General features: G+C 38.1%; 1 protein-coding gene across 2 annotated transcripts in view; it reads right to left on the reverse strand.

The window, feature by feature from the left end:
* Positions 1 to 21740, reverse strand: part of GABRB1 (gamma-aminobutyric acid type A receptor subunit beta1) — a 365506-nt gene that overhangs the window by 199563 nt on the left and 144203 nt on the right. For both annotated transcript variants that reach the window (XR_013995819.1, XM_081088362.1), the window contains exon 4: positions 20880 to 21100. Coding sequence is in view for 1 of the 2 variants with exons in the window: in XM_081088362.1 (XP_080944488.1) it covers positions 20880 to 21100 (221 nt within the window). In the remaining variant the exon portion in view is untranslated. The remainder of the gene's footprint in view (positions 1 to 20879; positions 21101 to 21740) is intronic.

Below are 21740 nucleotides of genomic sequence, written 5' to 3' on the forward strand. Positions count from 1 at the left end.
AGAGTTAGGAAAATGGAATAGGTAAGTGCCTAGACTAGTGAGCACTTAGGTGACCCTTCCCAAATTTGTTGCTGCAGCTGCTGAAGGTCAGGAGAGAGACATGCCTCCAGCACCTTTCAGACTCTGGGGTATTCCAGAGATAGATGGCCCTCTTAGCACCACGCTTGTTTGATTGGACATTAGTTATCCACTTTCTTTGAAATATACCATGTAAACTAATTATTTCGCTATTGTTTCCTTTTGATTTTTCTCAGATATTGAAAACAAGTAAAACATCCATTTTGGAAAAAGTAAATGACTTAAGAGTATGGCTCATCATCCTCACAGTCATGAAGTAGTAATATTTCAAATTTTTTAAAAATAAAGATGAAGATGAAAAAAACTTGAAAGTAGAACCTGGAAAAAAGCCACTCATTATACTCTATTTTCTCAATATTAAACCATAAATGCTGCATTCAGCTGTAGTCCCTAATTTTCTTAAGCTTCTCAGCAGAAACCAAACCTCTCAGCACCTCATTTGGCATGTGTACTTCGAGATAAAAGACACAAAGCAGGCTGGTCTTCAAAGACTGTCATTTTCTAAAAATGGCATTCCTCATTGCCCTTTTTATAGGAGGGTGAATAAAAATGATTCTATATTTTTTGCTTATATGGTTTCCTTGGTACAGAATTATCCTGTGGCATAAAGGACAAAAGTACATAATACTTCAAAATAATGAGCAATAACAGAGTCTCCTGTACCAAGATAATGGCTTTATTCTTCTCTGGCCCCAATAATCCAATGACTCAAAAAACTCAGAGCACAGAAAAGAATGAAATTCTTCTTCATTGTCCAGCTTGAACAAACCTAGGGAGATTCTAAAGGGCTAGGAGCAGATATCATCAAAGGTAATCCAAGTGATTCTAAAGAGGCGATGATCTTGAAAATAGCAACACCTCCCAAGGAAGTGCAGTACCACTTTAAAGAGATAAATACTAGCCTACAGAGCACTCCCTAAGACTAGAAATAGCTACCATTTACTGAGTGCTTACTATGTGACAGGCACTTTGCTATGCATTTTAAATGCACTTTTTCATGTAATTATCTCAATAATCATGCTCCATTGGTCCTATTATGATATTTTCTCAGACACTCAAGCATAGACAGGTAAATTGACATGTGCAAGGTCAGATAGCTGACACACTGAAGAGTTTTATGATTATTTACAAGGATGATCTACCTCCAACATCTATGATTTTAATCTTTATGAATAACATTTATGTTAGCTATATGGTAATGTGGTATTATAATACACCTAATAATCCATTTAATCAACCTCACACTCAGGGCCAGAATCCCATTTGCAGCATCTTTGACATCTGTGCTCATCTAAGCTCTATCTAAACATTCTGAATAGTGGAGAGACTGATGTGAGAAAAAAAACAAAACAAAATGAACAAATGAAGAAAACACGGCTCTTTTCACTTAACACACATTAATTCTTACAAAAACCTGAAAGAAAGATGGATATCACTATAGGCATTTTATTAATGAGGAAACAGGTTCAGAGAAGTTGAGTAACTGGTCCTAACCAGCAAGTGGTTTCATGTTTACTTCTTTCCATCAGCCTACCTCTCTCCAAAGAGGCACTAGTAACAAGGTAGTCACTCCATTTTTGAATGTAAGATGAATATTTATAGTGTACTCTTTTCACGTTAGATTCACAAAGATCAGCAAATGGAACTGATGTGTTCCCTGAAAGTTCCACATGTTTGTCATTGATCCTCTATTGGAAGCAACACAAAGTAAGCATAAGCTGTCTTTGAAATTGGAGACTTTCAAATATTTCAGGTGAGTTATATTTCTCCAAGGTAAATGAGTTCCTTCTACATATTGCTCCTGTTTTCTTTAAATAGTATTTAAACCCATAGCTTCTGTTTTTCTTACATTTTTAAACATAAGCAACTATATTTGAGATCCAAGAGGGATAATCTTCAGAGCTTCATTACCTGGATATGACAGAGTTCCAAGTTCTTTGTTATTTTAGTAGTGCTTCTTTGGATTTTCAATGTTCTCACAATGTGAAATCCACAACTGAGAAGAATATTGTTGCTGAGATCTGACCTTGTGTGGAATCCTGTACTTATCTTAAAATACTCAGATTGCTTCATTTCAAATTCTGTCTCAGCCCCTTAAGTAAGTTATTTAGCTTGTTGGTACCTCCATTTCCCCATTTTAAAATGAAAAAATAAAAAGGAACACCTATCTTAAGAAGTCATTGTGATGCTTAAACGCTACCATCACAGTTACCTGAGTATACACCCACATGAATGAACTGCTCATGCTTTTAAGGCTAAGCCTCCACTTGTGCAGTAGATCCCATATCTTCTTGCCCCATAGCTCTTCACTCTCTCTCCTAAATTATCAAATTGCTCTTCTCGAATGTATTTTTCTAAAGAGAACACTAATCTGCCCTTTTTTACAATTCCACTCCTCCATTTCTCTCCTGAATCTATTCCAGTTAATAATCTTTCTTCTGCTCTTCACTATTGCACCCAATGTGGTCATGTCAAAGTCACCAAGAACCCTCACGTTATTTGTCCCATCAGCAACACTTGAGACAATGGATTCCTCTCACTTCCTTGAAGCATTGTCTTCATTGGGCTTCAAAGAAACCACATTTTCCTGGTTTTCCTCCTACATTCACTGGCTGCTTCTTTTTAATTTCCTGTGTTGTTGTTTTTTCTCTTCCTACCTCTAAATGTTGGAAGGACTTCTCCTTTCTCCTGTTGTGCCTCATCTCCATTCTTTCTATGCTAATTCCCTTGGTGATAGTATCTAGTCACAAGACGCTAAAGGTCATCTATATACTAATGACTCTGAATCCAGACCTCCCTCCTGGACTTCAAGTTTTTGAATCCAACTGCCAATCAACCTCTCCAATTGCATGTGTACAACCATTTCACATATAATATCCCTCAAAGAATGCTTAACTTCTTCCTAAAATTATATTGTCCATAGTTTCCCCAACTCTGTACTTTCAGTTCCTCAGGTCAAAAATATTAGAATCATTATTGACTAGTTTTTTTTATTGTATATCCTAAATCCAAACTGAGCACTGATTTAACTAAATGTCCTCTGAATAAGTAAGTGTTCTCTGAGTAAGTTAATGTCCTCCTATAATTTGTTAATTATCTCATTTTCAGTAATTTCTAAATGATGTTTGTTTTAATCATTTCCAAAAGAATATGATTCTCCTTACCTGAGAGGGTGGAAGTAAGATAGAAGTTGAATTGTTCTTCTATTTGACTCTAGTATGTTAATGTTACACCATCTGAACTAAGCAATAAGTATAAAAAATACAAATAAGATTAGAGTGCTAAAGTGATACCATTGAAGAGACAAGAAATTATTTCATTTGTGTGTTTCCTTGGCTAATGTATTTTTCAACTCTCATTTATAATACGTATTATTTATATAATTATATAATTATTTAATGAAACATAAAAAATTGTGTGTGTGTGTGTTGAAATCAGTTTTTGATCAACAAATTTGTTCACAAGTTCATTTCCCACATTTATTTATTTCCAATAATCACCTTCAAGCTAACAATTTGCCACTATCTTGAATATTTAAACATGTGGCCAAAGGTTCAAATGAAATTCTTAAAGAGAAGTTGTCAAAATATTTTGAAGAATAAGCATATATATTTCAGAGGGAATTGCTTTAAAGATGAGTAATCCTATATAATTAAAGGGTAATATGCAAATTGACCAAACAGTGGGATGACCAGTTGCTATGACATGCACTGACTACCAGGGGGCATATGCTCAATGCAGGAGCTGTCCCATGGTAGTCAGTGCACTCCCACATGGGGAGCACTGCTCAGCCAGAAGCCCTGAGCCGGGCTCACAGCTGGTGAGTGCAGCAGGAGGGGCAGGAGCCTCTCCCCATGGGGAGCAGGCCTAAGCCGTCAGTCGGACATCCCCCAAGGGCTCCAGACTGTGAGAAGGCACAGGCCGGCCTGAGGGGCCCCCTCTGAGTGCACAGGTTTCATTCATCGGGCCTCTAATTAAAGATAAAGCCCTCTACCCATGAACTACAGAAAAATCTTAAGCATTTAAGATCAATTATTTGCATGTAAGGGTTCCATTTTCATATAGGTTTTATTTTCATATAAGGAGTAAGCTTTCTCCTTAATATTTAGCAAATCTAAGTGCAAAAGAGAGATAGTCAGGGAGATATGGTTAAAAGCAAGATTGAAGTTTGAAAGTAAATAAGTAAAATGCTAAGTGTGCCATTTGCCTTGAATGTGCTAACTGTGGTACACACTGTGGGGAAATGAGTATAAGAACTGTATTCTATTCTCAAAAAGATTCTATTCTTTTGGGGATGATGATACTAACATATATTGGAGAAGACATTTTATAATTAAGTGCTAAATTGTAAAAAATTCCAAGTGCTATGTCATTACAGAGAGGGAGAACTATGTGGGTTGAAATAGTTATAGGAGATTTTCAGAGGTGATCTCTAAGTTGGGTCTTAGAATCTGAGCAATGTACAGTTCAAAAGAAAGGGGAAGACTTTTCATTGCTGAGTGAAAAAGAAAGGGAATGACAGTGGAGACTAGGAAATAAGAATCAGTGGAGTAATTAGGGAGAGTAAAAGGAAGCCCACACTGGTGGTGTAAGGCTTCATGGTTGAGCAAAGTCTTAAATGAGGCTGCGTAAAAAGGGTCGATCTAATTGTGAAGTGCCATGACTGTCTGGAGAGAAGTTTCCACTTGATGTGATGAGAAATTGAGAGTCAATAGTTTCCTGAGCAGGAAAGAGACATGATGAAATACTGCTTTCTTAAAATGAATCTGCTTGTAGGCTGCAGGATAGAACTGAAAGAGGAAAGACTAGAAGGGAAAAGGTAGAAAACTCCAAAGTAATTGAGGCATAAGTGAGGTGCTTGTGAGCATTCACATGGCCTAAGGCATTCCTGAGCAAATGCAGTACATATAAATTTTAATGTAATGCTTATAATTTTGTTTTATCTTTTTAAAAAAAAATCTCCAGGTAACTTGAAGATATAATGTCACATCTGGAGAAATTGAATTAATAATTATAATTTTAATCTCAGAATTTTCTTTCTTATCTTGGAGCCACTAATTTTTCCTTTTCATGTCTCAAATGTTTTTATAAAACACTGAAAAGCTGGCAAGCCCTGGGGCCCATGGCTATCATTCCTGAGAGTAAAATATTCTTGAACCTAAAGAGATAATCTTTCCTGTTATTGTCCATTTTTTAATGGAGAAGCTAGAAATTTGTAAATAACATTTATAACTGTTACTCATTTACTTTTAAGATTTCACTTTAGTTATTGAAATGTAATACAGTAATCTAGATACTAGAGCAATACATTTCTCCATCTTCAGTAATCCTTTGATGTTTAGGAAGAACAAAGAACTCTGCTTTAAACAACTTTATACAAGTTCAAAAACATAACAGTAAGAATGTGAAGATTTAATTAAAAAATAAAAATCATATTTACATTATTCTAGTGACCTGGTGCATGGATTCATGCACATTGAAAGGAAATTAATTAGAAGGTGGCTGGTGGGGCAGAACTGGGCGACATGAGCTGGACAAGGCCTAGAGTGAAACTTCCGCGGTCCCTCCCCAGTGTCTGCTGAGTGAGTGGGGTCCCTCTGGCTGGTGGAGTCCCTTGGCCTGGCCTGTGGGATCAGGCCGAAAACGGCTCTCCAACATCTCCCGAGGGGTCCCAGAGTATAAGAGGGTACTCTGCAAAGTTGCTGTTGTATAGGGTGTGGAACACAAACGCAAGTGTGCAGTAAACCAGATTTGGGGCCGATTGTGCCCCAGCAGCAACATAACCTACGGCCGAAGATGGAATCACGCAGCCCTGCGAGGAATCAGGCTCCCTCCTCTCTGGTTCGTCACCTGAGAACCGCCACTGCCAAGTCACTGCAGCTTAGCAGCTCCTGCATTGAGTGTCTGCCCCCTGGTGGTCAGTGCACATCATAGTGACCAGTCAGACAGTAGGAGGGACACTTAGCATATTAGCCTTTTATATATATAGACTAGAAGCCCATGCACAAAATTCGTGCACAGGAGGGTCATTATCCCTGGCCGGTGATCAGGGCTGATCAGGGCCTTCCGGCTGCTGGCTAGGGCCTTCCTTCCCCAGGCTGCTGGCTGTCAGCTGGGGCCTTCCTTCAGTCCACACTACCCCCTGGTGGTCAGTGCATGTCATAGTGAGCGGTCAAACTGGTCAGTCAAACTCCTAAGAGGACCATTTGCATATTAGCCTTTTATACAGGATTGTTATTGAACTGTCTACCACTTTCCAATTAGAGAAACAATGGATCAGGCAGCTCTATTAGCTCCAAGCTTTGTGTGATTTCATTACAGGTTGGCTTTCATTATAGGTTGGCTTTATGCCAATAGCTGCATTCTTGTTTTTATTAAAAAGAAGAAAAAGATTTAGAAAAGACAAAATTAAAATTTTCCTAGAAAAAGCAAGTACTAATTCTCTGGACAAAAATCTGCTCCTTTGATAGAACTATTTATGTCCTGGAAGAACAAAGCATGCTTTACTTGTATAAACAGTACTCGCTGTTCCAAACTGGGGGGTGGGGGTGGGGGGTAGATAGGGAGGGGGTATTATGTAGGAAGCACATTTTTTCTCCAAAATGTTTTGTGGGTTGAGACACTCAAAAGAATGGGGCATTAATTCTAGTAAATTATGGTACTTATTATTCCATTAGGTTTTTTTTAGATACAATAAAACAATATTAGATTCACTGCAAACATATACTATTAACACCAATTAGTTTACTTGGGTTGATATAAAAAATAAGTTAATATTTTTCTAAAACATCTACTAGTAGCCTTAAAAAATATGGTTTTTATTGTATTTTTAAAAATACATTTTTATTGATTTCAGAGAAAGAGGAAAGAGAGGGAGAGAGAGAAATATTGATGTGATTGGCTGCTTTGGATGCACGCCCCCTTCACCCCAACAACCCCCCCAGGAATTAAGCCCATAGCCTAGGCAAAGTGCCCTGACCGGAAATTGAACTTTCCATGCATTGGAGAATGTTCAACCAACTGAGCAACACAGGCTAGGGATTTCTTACTGTATTCAATGGCACATAATTTTCCAGAAATCCTCTGTGATATTTCTGTTCTAAAGCAGACTATTGCTTTCAAAATGGTGATGGGATACTGAATGATCCATAAGCATCATATTCCATCGACTGCTCCACATCTGAAAGTTATGATGTCATAGTACTTAATAATAAGAAGTAGCAGCAGGTTTAGTATTATCTCGAAAAGAGAAACCAAGGTGAAATTTTAGATCTGAGAAAAAGTCTCTGGTGTTCCTTTGGTATATAATATTAGATGTTGAATCACAATATAGCCAACTGGTGGCTTTTAAGGTAGCTAATTCACAATCTAGGATACCTAATGCTAAAAAGGATACTAATTTTTACTTGGTACCCCAAAAGGTTAATAAAGAAAATTTGGGCCTTTATTTTTATAATGCTCATTATTATGTCATTAGCACATATTTATTATCTATAGTACATATACCACAAGTTTTAGAGAATATAAGTCAATGTTCATCAGACCCTTACAATGTGTAAAGAATGTTGAAAGGAGCCCTAACCAGTTTGGCTCAGTGGATAGAGCATCGGCCTGCGGACTGAAGGGTCCCAGGTTCGATTCTGGTCAAGGGCATGTACCTTGGTTGTGGGCACATCCCCAGTGGGGAGTGTGCAGGAGGCAGCTGATCGATGTGTCTCTCTCATTGATGTTTCTAACTCTCTATCCTTCTTCCTTCCTCTCTGTAAAAAATCAATAAAATATACTTAAAAAAAAAAAAAGAATGTTGTAAGGATTCCAAGATGGTGGCCTGGAGGATGGCAGTGAGGGAGAGAGTGTGAGTGAGGGAGGGAGCGAAAGGGGTGTGTGTAGACATGTGGTGTGTGTGTGTGTGTGTGTGTGTGTGTGTGTGTGTGTGTCTGAATGAGGGAGAGCTAGATCACGTGGGACCTTCAGGGGCTGGTGGACTAGGCTTGCATATCCAGGCAGCCTCTGCTCCTGCTGTAATATCTCCTGGAGCGCTGGCTCTGCCACAGAGGCCATGCCATCTTGAAGGAAAGATCAGCTGTGACTGGGAACTCAGCCTCACCTCCACCCAGGAGGCCCTCAGACACCACCTGGGATCCTACAGCCACTCTGGCCAGGGACCTGCTGCTGACCCACGGACACCGGGACTCACAGATGACATGATATTGTACATAGAAAACCCCAAAGATTCCATCAAAAACTACTAGACTTAATAAATAAATTTGGCAATGTAGCAGGATACAAAATTAACTCAGAAATCTATGGCTTTTTTTATATACCAATAATGAACTCACAGAAAACGAAACTAAAAAACAACCACCACATTTACCACTGCAACAAAAAATTAAGATACCTAGGAGTAAATTTAACTAAGGAAGTACAGGACCTGTACTCAGAAAATTACAGGATGCTGAAAAAAGAGATAGAGGTAGGCATAAACAAAGGAAGAATATACTGTGTTCAAGGATTGGTAGAATCAACATCATTAAAATGTCCATACTACCCAAAGCAATCCATAGATTCAATGTAATCCCCATTAAAATACCAATGGCATACTTCAAAGACCTGGAACTAATTCTCCAAAAATTCATCTTGAATAAAAAAAGAACCGAAATAGCTGCAGCAATCTTGAGAAAGAAGAACAAAGTTGGAGGGATCACAATACCAGATATCAAGCTATCCTAAAAATCCACGATTCTCAAAACTGCCTGGTACTGGCACAAGAACAGACATAGACCAGTGGAACAGAACAGAGAACCCAGAAGTCAACCCAAGCCACTATGCTCAATTAATATTTGACAAAGGAGGCAAGAGCATTCAATGGAGTCAAGATAGTCTTTTTAATAAATAGTGTTGGGAAAATTGGACAGATTCACCCCCCCCCCCAAAAAAAAATGAAGCTAGACCACCAACTTACACCATACACAAAAATAAACTCAAAATGGATAAAGGACTTAAATGTAAGACGGGAAACGATAAAAGTGTTAGAAGAAGCCATAGGAAGCAAAGTAGCAGACATCTGTAGTAGCAAAATCTTTACTGATGTAGTTTCTAAGGCAATGGTAACTAAGAAGAAAATATACAAATGGGACTACATCAAAATAAAAGGCTTCTGCACAGCAAAAGAAACTATCAACAAAACAATAAGAAAGCCCACTGCATGGGAGAACATATTTGCCAATGTTATCTCCAATAAGGGTTTAATCTCCAAAGTTTATAAGGAACTCATACAACTTCACAACGGAAGATAAACAATCCAATCAAAAAATTGACAAAGGACCTCAATAGACACTTTTCAAAAGATGACCTACAGAAGGCCCAGAGACATATGAAAACATGCTCAAAGTCACTAATCATCTAAGAGATGCAAATCAAAACAACAATGAGGTACCATCTCACACCTGTCAGAATGGCTATCATCAACAAATCAACAAATGACAAGTACTGGAGAGGATGTGGAGAAAAAGGAACCCTCCTTCACTGCTGGTGGAAATGCAGATTGGTGTGGCCACTGTGGAAAACAGTATGGTACTTCCTCAAAAAACTAAAAATGGAACTCCCATTTGACCCAGTAATCCCACTTCTAGGAACATATCCCAAGAAAACAGAAATAGCAATAAGAATGGATATATGCACCCCTATGTTCATAGCTGCACAATTTACAATAGCCAAGATTTGAAAACAGCCTAAGTGCCCATCAGCAGATGAGTGGATTAGAAAACTGTGATACATCTACACAATGGAATACTATGCCACTATAAAAAAGAAGGAATTCTTACCATTTTCAACAGCATGGATGGAACTGGAGAGCATTATGCTAAGCAAAGCAAGCCAGTCAGAGAAAGATAAATATCACATGATCTCACTCATTTGTGGAATATAATGGACAACATAAACTGATAACAAAAATAGAACCAGAGTCATAGAAGCATAGAATAGACTGTCTATCCTATGAGGGAAGGTGAGGGGTGAGGGAATAAGAGATCAACCAAAAAACATGTATGCATGCATATGAGCATAACCAAAAACACAGATGGGGGGTGAGGGTGAGGGCATGTGTTGTGGGGTGGGAAAGGCCAAGGAGATGTCAATGGGGGAAAAATGAGACTTATGTAATACTGTAAACCAGTGGTCGACAAACTGCGGCTCGCGAGCCACATGCAGCTCTTTGGCCCCTTGAGTGTGGCTCTTCCACAAAATACAACATGCGGCACACACATACAGTGCGATTGAAACTTTGTGGCCCATGCGCAGAAGTCAGTATTTTGTGGAAGAGCCACACTCAAGGGGCCAAAGAGCCGCATGTGGCTCGTGAGCCGCAGTTTGCCGACGACTGCTTTAAACAATAAAGAGTTTAAATTAAAAAAAAGAATACTGTAAATCCTTTGTTGTTATTAACGTATTTAATATCCTATAACAAGAAACAACATTATTATCTCAATTCTACAAATAAGGAAAGATCACTGTAGATAGAACATGGATAATCATTTTTACATTTTAATAAAATTTCTAGCTTAGATGCACTTTAATCTCTATTTTTTTAAATAATGTTTCTTTCATGTACAAGACTAATAAAATCTTCCTTTAAAATTTTATATGCATTTATATACACACATGCATATATACTTAAGTAAAATAATAAATCAATATTTTAGATAATATACAGTTGTGGCAAAAACTCATGACAGCAGTGCTAAAAATACCGAAGTTGAAAATGATGGTTTAATGGAATGAAGTGAGAATCATGCAGTAGAATACTTTTAAAATCCACAAACGGTTGTCCAAACCTAATACACCTTCTTGGAAGTAGTGTCCTTTGTAATGCTATAACTAGGTTCTAAGGTTCACAGCACATGATCTAACATATTTGGTTTTCCTTTCCTTCATCGTTCTTTCCTTCCTTTCACCTCCCTTCTTCTTTCAGTTTTGCCCTCCTGTTATTTACTTCTATCCTGAGAGTTCACATTGGTGTTATTCCACAGACTCACGAAGGTTATGAACTTGAGGGGCTGTGGCTGCTTTTCAGATAAATTATGGTCCATCTTTTACTTAATTAATTTAATTGTACTTACACAGCCACGGATCACATAATCACACAATAGCCATAGTAGCTGCATAATTATTTAAAAATGCTCATTTAGTAGTTAAAGTAATCATAATATTATAATGATCAAAAAGAATACCCTAACAAGCATCATTTTGTAATAAACCTTTTCATATATAAATAGATGAATAAGAAATATCTATAATAATAAAAGCATAACATGCTAATTAGACCAGGTGTCCTTCCAGATGACCTTCAGGACTAAGCCGTGTAGCAGGGGCCAAGGCAGAGGCGGCCACCACAGCATCAGGGGCTGAGCCCCTTCCACAAATTTCGTGCATCGGGCCTCTATTAAAAATATATATATCTTTGAGAGACAAAAGTATAGCCCTTTCACTGGAGAACATTTTAAATAGCTCTTTCTGTACTCCACTGATGAAACTCTAGCATATAAGCCAACCACAGTGTGAGAGGAATAACAATACTGTGCTCTTTGGTGGGGGAAGTGTCTCCAGGCGGTCTTTCTAATAAAGTGAGCTATCTATTCTTTATGCATGGCCTGTTTTTCCCCCCTCTTCCATTTGAAGTAAAAGTTTCTTTCTCTTAACAGGATGCATTTATCAATACCAGCCAGCCCTCCTCTGCAAACAACTGCACCAGCCCCCATATTTATTCTCTACAATCAACAATATTTTTGCCCAACATCTGAAAGTAAGCCCTATGCGATCTGATCAGAACTACTGAATATAATAGTAACTGCTTCTATACAGGGTAAGTCTGTAGGGAGAGAGAATAACTTTTTTCGGGGTGTACAATCAATGTAGAACGCTAACATAAACACTTAGGAATCCCCAAACTACCTTTAAAATCAACACTGCAGGCTTCCTCTTGGATCTGTATTCTCAAAATCATTGTTTTTACTTTTTATTTTGCTTTATCATGAAAACCAAGACAGGAGGAGATGATCCTCCAAGGAATAGTGGAAAACTCTCTCTTTCTTTTATATTCAATAAACGTAGCCATTGGTTTTGTTCTCCTGTACAACCCATAGTCAGGCACTGTCAAGAACATCAAAATATTGATTCAGAGTAGAGCTCAGTAAGCAAATGCGGTAGGGAGTTCTCACACCCATCAGGCCACAGGTTTCTGGTAAACATTAGATACATATCTGAAGCAGAAGCTTAGAGGAGTCTCTTTGGAATTTGGAGTCATGAGTACGTGCTAGCGAACCTGACACAGTTGTGTACATTTTTTAAAAACTCACCCACTTGGCAGAGCTAGCCCTATTCATGCTGTGCACCTTCTGCAATTACTTTCATTTCTATAATAGTGAGAAGCGAAAGCATCCACAAGAACAACTGTCTTCCTAGAAATGAACTTCAGGGAAAGAAACACTCACACAGGACTGTAATAGGCTGCTTTGTGCAAGTGCAAAGGGTGTGAGCTGAAATGAGAAGATCTGGGTTAAAACTCTGCTTCCAACATTTATGGTGGCTTTGCAAAATCAGTTTAAAAAGTAAAGACTAGTGGGTGTACAATGCTACCTTCTAGCACAGGTGGGAATAGACATATGTGTCTGTTAAAACGGAGGGGAAATCCCAAAACAAATGAAAATGCTTACCTTTGGGGAAGGAAAGGAATGGGAGAAGGGTGGGGACAGCAAAGGCGGTAAGACTTTGTTTTACGTTTTGACTTTAGAACCATGCAAATGTTTTACATAATTATGAAATTAAGTTAATTTTAAAAATCAAAAGCAAAATGAAGTAAACTAGTAGACTAACCCTGCAGGAAGGAACTGTCCTAAACTGAAACTTAAAATATAACTTCAACATAGTAATTCTACTCACCATCTGTAACGTGATACATCCTAAAAACAAAAAACAAACAAACAAACAAAAGACTGCAGAGAAATCCTAACCCCCTTCTGGTAGTCACATCATTAGTAACAATAATGTTGCTACTATTATTTAAAAGCTATTATGAATAATATATATATGCTCATGATTATATTATGCATATTTAATAGGATAAAGTAAATAAATAAGCATGTTAATATATTAAGAATCAATATTTTTAATGGAAAAGAAACAAAAATTAAGCCAAAGAAGTTGACTAAAAGCTCTGTAATTCTAAACTTGCATTGGAAACATCAGTTTGAACTCATGATGTATCTTCTCCATTTCTGGGACAAAGAGTGTGCAAGTTGGTGTAACAGAAGACAAGGAAGTTATCAGAGACAACTGGGGTCATGTTGAAAGAACTCAGGAACCAATTTAAAGGGTCTGCCCCTGGCCAAAGTTAGACAAAATGAAAATCAAAAATAACAATAGCTACAGTGGATGGAAACAGACATACCTGTTTATAACATGTGACTTCATGAGGATAAACACACAAACAACAAAATGCCAAACCTGAGTGATCACATTTGGGGGTTTTCAGGAAACAACTTGCTAATTTGAAAACTGCTAAATGAGGGAGAACAATCAAATACGGATCCTACCTTCATTGTACCAACTTTACCTCAGGATTACCCAATAGTTGATGAGGGAGAGTTCTTCTTTAGAGAATAATTTAGTTAATAAGTAAAGAAGGAGTGATAGAACAATATCATTTTGCAAACTCTAAATAAATTTAGGGAAAGGTTATCAGAGACTGCTAAAATTTGTTACTGTTACGGCCTGAATTGTGTCCCACGAAATTCATATATCGAAGTCCTGACCTCTAGTACCTTAGAATGTGACCTTATTTGGAGATATTGTCTTTGCAGTGGTAACCAAGTTAAGGTGAAATCATTAGCATAGGCCTACTATGACTGGTGTCCTTATAAAAAGGGGACACAGAGATACACACAGAAGGAAGGAGATCTGAAGAGACACAGGGATAGGCCATCCATAGGGCAAGGAGAGAGGCCTGGAACAGATCCTTCCCTCATGGCCTTCAAAAGAAACCAACCTGGCAGCCTCCAGAGCTATACATTGTGTGATACTTTGTTACAGCAGCCATAGCAAACTAATACAATTACATATAAATTAATGGGATTATTACAGTAGCTATATCAGATTGCCAAAGCCTAAATCTGCTCATCAAGTTTCAGATCACAAAAAGAGATATATCCGGGCATTTGTGTCTCCTGATAGAGGTACACAATATGGCTTGGGAAGCCGTATTGCCAAAACACAACATAATAACTAATACACGCCTGTCCAAGCCTCAGCTGTGGGAAATAGAGGAACACATTTACAACAAGGAGATGTAATCATAAAAATAACATGATTTAAAAATAATTACCAGGGGGAATAAAGGAATAGAACACATTTAGAGTAAAAGAGATTTCAGGTAATTCATCAGACAATTGTAATGTGTATATCAGCTTGGACCTATCTCAGAGGGAAGGCGGGGGTTAGTGGGTGGGTAGGAAGAGATCAACCAAAGAACTTGCATGCATATGTGCATAACCCATGGACTCAGGCATAAGGTGGTGAAGGCCTGGGCTGGGGAGGGCAGGCTAGAAGGAGTCATTGGGGAGAAAAGGGGAACATATGTAATACTTTCAACAATAAATATTTAAAAAATTTTACAAATGGAAAGTAAATAATAAAATATGAGAAAGGTAAAGTTACTTCAGCTCTCCTAGTATTGGTATCTATAAAAGTAGCATAAAAATAGTATACAGTTCAGTGTTATGGTAATGATTAAATACAACAGTATCAGTAGAGTACTTAGCATAGTGCCTGAGGCATTATGTAGTTTCAATTATTTATTTAGGTGTTAGTTAAAATGATGTGATAAGAACATCTTACTGTGTCTGCTTACAGTGTGTGGACACAAGTCCACATGCATACTCTGCAACACACTTACTGAGTACCAGTGTGAGCTAGTATTTGGCTGGAAGATTTTTACTACCAATTCCACTGCCCAGTCTCACCTATACCCTCAAGCCATCTGGCTCTGGGCTCACATTTGCTAGAAGCTGCAAAAAAGAAGCATTATAGGACTCTGAAAGAAAAGCCAAGGCCATGGTTAGGAGGGAAATGCAAACAAAAGGGTAATTTAAGGAGGTTAAATATGCCACTAAATGTCTTCCCAGAATTAAGTCATCCCATGCCTGCCATTTTCATGTTAAGATAAATAGTCTTTCAGCACCCACAGGGCTAGGCCTTGGAGAAAATCGGGGTTTGCAGCCAGCTGGATCATGTTTGGACAAGAGGCAGAACACATCTGGTCATTAACAGCAGTGATTCTATTTTGTTAAAAGTCATCATTTAGATATCAGAAATGTTGCAGCTGATAACTATCTTGAGTTGGGGGACCATATCCTACACATTTTCATTTTCATTTTTCAAACATTGATTTGGTTTGAAAGAGGGTAGACAAAGGTTAAGGAAATAGAGTTCACATTTCAACAAATACAATTTTGTTTGCATCACAGAAAAATAACTCTAAGACAGAAAGATAGAGTATTATAAGAGAGTTACAAACAAATCTCAAGGGCCTTTATGAGATTAAAGTGAAGTAAGGTATCAAATGAGAGAGTTTTCATCTGGTTAGGAAGATTGCAAAAGTCCTCAAGGAGAAAATGGAATTTGAGAAAGGCTTAAAAAGATAGTAAGGAGAAAGTAGTGAAGTGGGGGAAAGTCTCTGGGGATAAAGAAGAGAGTGCATTTCAGTAGGGCTATAAGGTTGCCAGATAAAATACAACATGCTCAGTTAAATCTGAATTTCAAATAAATAGCAATAGTCCTTTGTTCCTTTTTTGTTTTTTAGTATAGATACGATTCATGCAATATTTGGGACATATTTAATTTAAAATGTCCTGGATGTGTTCAGAGAAATAGTAAGTTGTTTTTAAAGGCCTTAGAGGAAGAAAATGGGCAATAATGTGGGAAAGAACTTTGGTTATACATAGAGGGTCTTAGATTCGACACAGAAGACTGAAAACATACTTTTTATGCGGACTGTGGAAAACTTTTTTTAATGTGGGAGTGATATGATCTGACACACACTGTAGGAAAAAATAAGATAGCAATGATGAAAAGGGGAAAAACTGAGACAACAAATTGGCCAGGAAGTGACATATAGTGAGGATATTGATTTATTTGGTGATGGGAACGGTTTGGAAATAGAGATGGTTGAGATAGAGTAAAAGCAGCAGATTGGATCTCAGGGACAAAAGAGATGTAAAGTCAAAGATGCTGCATTTATGCCTGTTGACTAGGGTGATAATGATTTTGTTAGCAGGTAGGAAAGGAGTAGGATGAAAAAACAGATATATGAAATAAGGGTCATGTCAGGAGGACCTGGCAGGGTATCCAGATACAGATGCTCAGTAAGCAATTACAAATATTTTTCTGTACTCAGTGATTTTGAGATTTTAGATACTTAAGCTGTTAAATTCAATGAGTTGGGCACTATTAGAAACGAAAGTGATTGAATAGCGAAGAGACAGAACAAGGAGTAATGAAATAATTGTGTTGGGTCTTGGAAATACTGAAGTCAAGGTCAGTCATCACTCTTCAATTATTCAGAGAAGTCAAGAGTGTAGATTGAAATTGGTGCTGGGAATTTTTGAAAGAGCTATTTTAGGAAGGTCACATGGATGAGGGCCACCATGGTTTTGGAGATTGAGGAGTCAATGAGTGATGAGGAAGTAGAAGAAACCAAAGAAGGGGTGCTCCAAGAGAACATGGGGTGGGGGGGGGGTAGAGCCAATAGAGAGGGAAGACTGGGGAATTTAATAAAAGAATGGAGCAAAGTCTGAAAAGAATATGCAGCAATAAGATTAAAGATAACCAACCACTAGGTTAAATTCACAAGTTTTATCAAGATTTATTTTTTCCACTTGCATATTGTTTGGGGGTATGGCTGAACATACAGACATTAATTGTAGGATTATGACCTATAATAAAGGTTTTAGCTCAAAGTCAATGGTGTGAAGAAGAATTTTTAAGGAGGCTGATAAACACTCTAAAATAGTAGGTAAATTTGAGGCTGAATGAGCCTCTGGATGTATAGCTTTGATCAGCTTTTCAAAGGGATCACAAAAGGTGACAAAAAGAATTTAAAAAACACTATTTTATATTTCCTACAATAATAATAGTATGTCATAATTTTGATATTCATAAAACTGACAGCTAATTTAAATTTTAGCCTAAAACTGTAGCCTAAAAGGACCCTTACTACATGAGGGTTAATAATAGACCTCTAGGGGAGAAACCAAGATGGCAGCATAGGTAAACACTGGAAATTGATGCCTCGCACAACCACTTCAAAAATACAACTAAAAGACAAAACAGACATCACCCAGAACCACAGGAAGGCTGGCTGAGTGGAAATTCTACAACTAGAAGGAAAGAGAAAAGCACACTGAGACTCAGAGGAGGTGCAGAAGTAAAGTGCAGAGGTACGGAAGCACACATGGAAAGGGCTGGCAACAGAGGACGCTGGTGTCTTTTTCAATCGAGAGGGAGTCTCAAGCTCCCGACTGCTCTGAACTCCAGTTCCAGGCGAGTCTCTAGGGACACAGACTCGTATGGGGAGAAACTGGACTGTCTGGCATCGGTCGGAACTTGCGGGTGGCTTTCTCTCAGAGGTGCTTGCAGCGATTACCGAGACACTGAGACACGGGGCCTCTTAGGGTAGGACTGAGGGGCAGCCATAGCTGCTTGCTCCACCCCGTTAATTCCCTGAGACCCTGCCCCACCCAAGACATAAGCAGAGGCTTTTGCATATGAAAGGCTTGGCCCTTTGCAATCTGAAAATTACCTAACAAACTGCAGCTGGGTCAGAGAGACCCAGAACTTCCAAAAGAAGGCCCAAGGCCCCACAGCAGCTTGCACTGCTTCACAGCTGGGCCTCATCTGGGCACCTCCAAACCCCAAACAAAGAAGAGGAATCTTCATATCTCTCCATAGCTCCTGCTGGGTAGCCTCAGGAAGAGGCTAAATTAGCACCTCCTTAGATATCTAAGAGCCAGTGTACCTAGTGGTGAGATTGGGACCATCCAGATTACAACTCCTCAGATCCATAATGGACACACTCAGGGGGTAGACTCAGTGAGCACCAAAGCCCCATTGAAGCAAGTCTTTCCCCAGAAGGGTGTCTCCAGCACAGAAATTCTCCCATTGCAAGCACAGCTGATTCTCACAGACAATTGGCCTAGAGGTCAATTCCTCCCAGTGATACCTACAACAATCAAGGCTTAACTACAACAAGACTGTGCACAAAGCCCACAAAGGGGTGCACCAAGAATATCCACCTCAGGTAATTGGGGAGGCTGAGCCACTGGGCCCTATAGGACACCTAGCACAGAAAGCCACTCTATCAACACAGGCAATCATAAAAATGCGAAGACAAAGAAACAGGTCACAAATGACAGAAATGGAGGAAAGAAAACTACTGGATATAGATTTCAAAACCACACTTATAAGGTTTTTCAAGAATTTTCTAAAAACCGCCGATAAATTTAGTGAGACCCTCAAGAAATCTAGTGAGACCCTCAAGGATATGAAAAAGGACCAACTAGAAATTAAGCATACACTGACTGAAATAAAGAATATTATACAGAGTTCCAACAGCAGACTAGAGGATCAAAAGAATCAAGTCAAAGATTTGAAATACGAAGAAGCAAAAACCACCCAACCAGAAAAACAAAAAGAAAAAAGAATCCAAAAATATGAAGATAGTGTAAGGAGTCTCTGGGACAACTTCAAGCATACCAACATCCGAATTATAGGGGTGCCAGAAGAAGAGAGAGAGCAAGATATTGAAAACATATTTAAAGAAATAATGACAGAAAACTTCCCCTACCTGGTGAAAGAAATAGACTTACAAGTCCAGGAAGCACAGAGAACCCCAAACAAAAGGAATCCAAAGAGGACCACACCAATACACATAATAATTAAAATGTCAAGAGCAAAAGACAAAGAGAGAATCTTAGAAGCAGTAAGAGAAAGAAAGTCAGTTACCAACAAGGAAGTACCCATACGACTGTCAGCTGAATTCTCAACAGAAACTTTGCAGGCCAGAAGGGAGTGGCAAGAAATATTCAAAGTGATGAATACCAAGAACCTACAACCAAGATTACTTTATCCAGCAAAACTATCATTCAGAATTGAAGGTCAGATAAAGAGCTTCACAGATAAGAAAAGGCTAAAAGAGTTCATCACCACCAAACCAGTATTATATGAAACGCTGAAAGGTATCCTTTAAGAAGAGGAAGAAGAAGAAAAAGGTAAAGATACAAATTATGAACAACAAATACACATCTATCAACAAGTGAATCTAAAAATCCAGTGAATAAATAATCTGATGAACAGAATAAACTGGTGAATATAATGGAATCAGGGGCATAGAAAGGGAGTGGACTGACTATTCTCGGGGGGTAAAGAGGTGTGGGGGGTGCGAGAAGAGACTGGACAAAAATCGTACACCTATGGATGAGGACAGTGGGCGGGGGGAGGTAAGGGCAGAGGGTGGGTGGGAACCGGGTGGAGGAGAGCTATGGGGGGAAAAAAGAGGAACAACTGTAATAATCTGAACAATAAAGATTTAATTTAAAAATAAAATAAAATAATAGACCTCTATAAGTGTATGATACCTCTTTTCTACTTGATTCTCAAAGATGCAAAGAATTAAAACAAAATCCACTATGGTGTAAAACATTGCTGATATAAATTAAGCATAAATTAACTAAATGTAGATATATTATGTTCATCGATTAAAAGACTTTATAATTTTAACATGTCAATTCTCCCTAAACTGACCTACAGATTCAATGCAATCTTGATTATAATCCCAGCAGTCTCTTTTGGTAGGCAGATGCAAAGGACCTTTAATATCCAAAACAATATTAAACAGTAAGTACAAAGTTGTGGTACTTGACTTGGTAATTTAACAGAGTTATGGCAATTAAAGTATTGTGAAACTGCCTAAGGATGGACAAGTAGAACAATAGAAGAGAAGAGAGCCTAGAAATAGACTCCTACTTATTCAGTCAAAGGCACCAATAAGTGTTGCTGGAATAACTGGATAGCCATATGGAAAAACTGAACCTCAATCCCTACTTTACATGTAATAAAAATTAATTCAATATGAATCATATGCCTAAATATACAAGGTAAAACATAGATATTTCAGGGAATAAAACCATGTTGGGCATGTGCTGGGGGGTGAGGGTGGCTGGGGAAAGGTCAATGGGGGAAAAAGAAGACATATGTAATACTATATGTAATACTTTAAACAATCAAGAATTAAAAAAAAACAAACACTTTGGATCTTCTCAAAGTCACCACAAATATTGTCCTACTAGTTTAAAATATTGTTACCCAATTCCCTTTTATAATTAAGTAGTTATACTGAATACTTAGAACACAGTTCAGTCTGGGTGGCTCTAAGATAATTAAGCAATTGGTTAAAAAAATAGATAACTTCTACAATAACCTAGATGTGAATTCTGTCTGGCAGACATTTTCTTACTACCGTTTATTATTTAAAGTTTAAGGCAAATAATTCACTCACCTTCAATGGAAAAAGTTGCCTAGATTTAGCTCAAATGGTTCCAAAAGAGATTTTTCTGGTTTTTAATATAATTGCATTATACAGATAAAAGAGTCTAGGTATTTTCTTACTTGCTTCTCTCCCCTCTGCCCATTTCCTCAAGAAAGAAACATAAAACACAACAACAACAGTAAAACATGCAACACAAGCCACTCACCGGAGCCCATACAGAACTGTTCCATCAGGATGCAGCCGGATCATTCGGTTTTTCACTGTAACCCCATGCACGAATGATTTCTTGTCATTCAGAAAGTACGTATCTGGTACCCAGAGTTGGTCGGCTACCCTGTTGTCTAGTGTGAGGTTTAGCGGGACTCCAGAATAAGAAAGCCTTTTGTCTTTCCAAGACTGCTGGAAATACATGGTGAGCGTATAATCCTGTGAAATAAAGGAAACAAACAACAAAAACGAATTTACTGTCATCGTCATTATCATCGTCATTATCATCATCATCATCATCATCATCATCATCTGAAGACTTTTGTTAAGAAGGTGATAGCTTGTGGTATTGTGAATGCCCAGAGACACATGGTCTCACCCTGCTGTCCCTTAAGGGGATACATGTGAGTGAGTATATTGACATCTGCACCTCTAAGCACAAGGCAACCAATAGGTTAGAGGTGCTACAGCAATAATTAGATGCATGCACAGCCATTCCCACCAACACAGGAAAAAAACATTTAATTGAATTTTAATATTTGACGTTAAGGTGATGATATCACAGGGAAGGTCAAAAAGGAAAATTATACCAAGCCATGTTCACAAAAATTGACCTCTGGATATTATATTTACTACATGTTTGGAGGGAATGTTTGCTAAGTAATAACTAAAAATGTATGCACGTAAAAGGAGAGGGTGTTTTGCAAACTGTGAATGCCTTTTGAATAAATACTGTTGTTTGCCCTATGAAGATTATTAATACCATTATCTGAATCTTTCTAGAAATGACAACTTGTCTAATAGTCCTGAAAGGTAGTTTATAAAGCATTGGATGGAGATGTTTATTTGGCCTGAGAAC

The sequence above is a fragment of the Myotis nattereri genome, assembly GCF_964212035.1.
Source record: "Myotis nattereri genome assembly, chromosome: 1".
NCBI classification, from domain to species: Eukaryota; Metazoa; Chordata; class Mammalia; order Chiroptera; family Vespertilionidae; genus Myotis; species Myotis nattereri.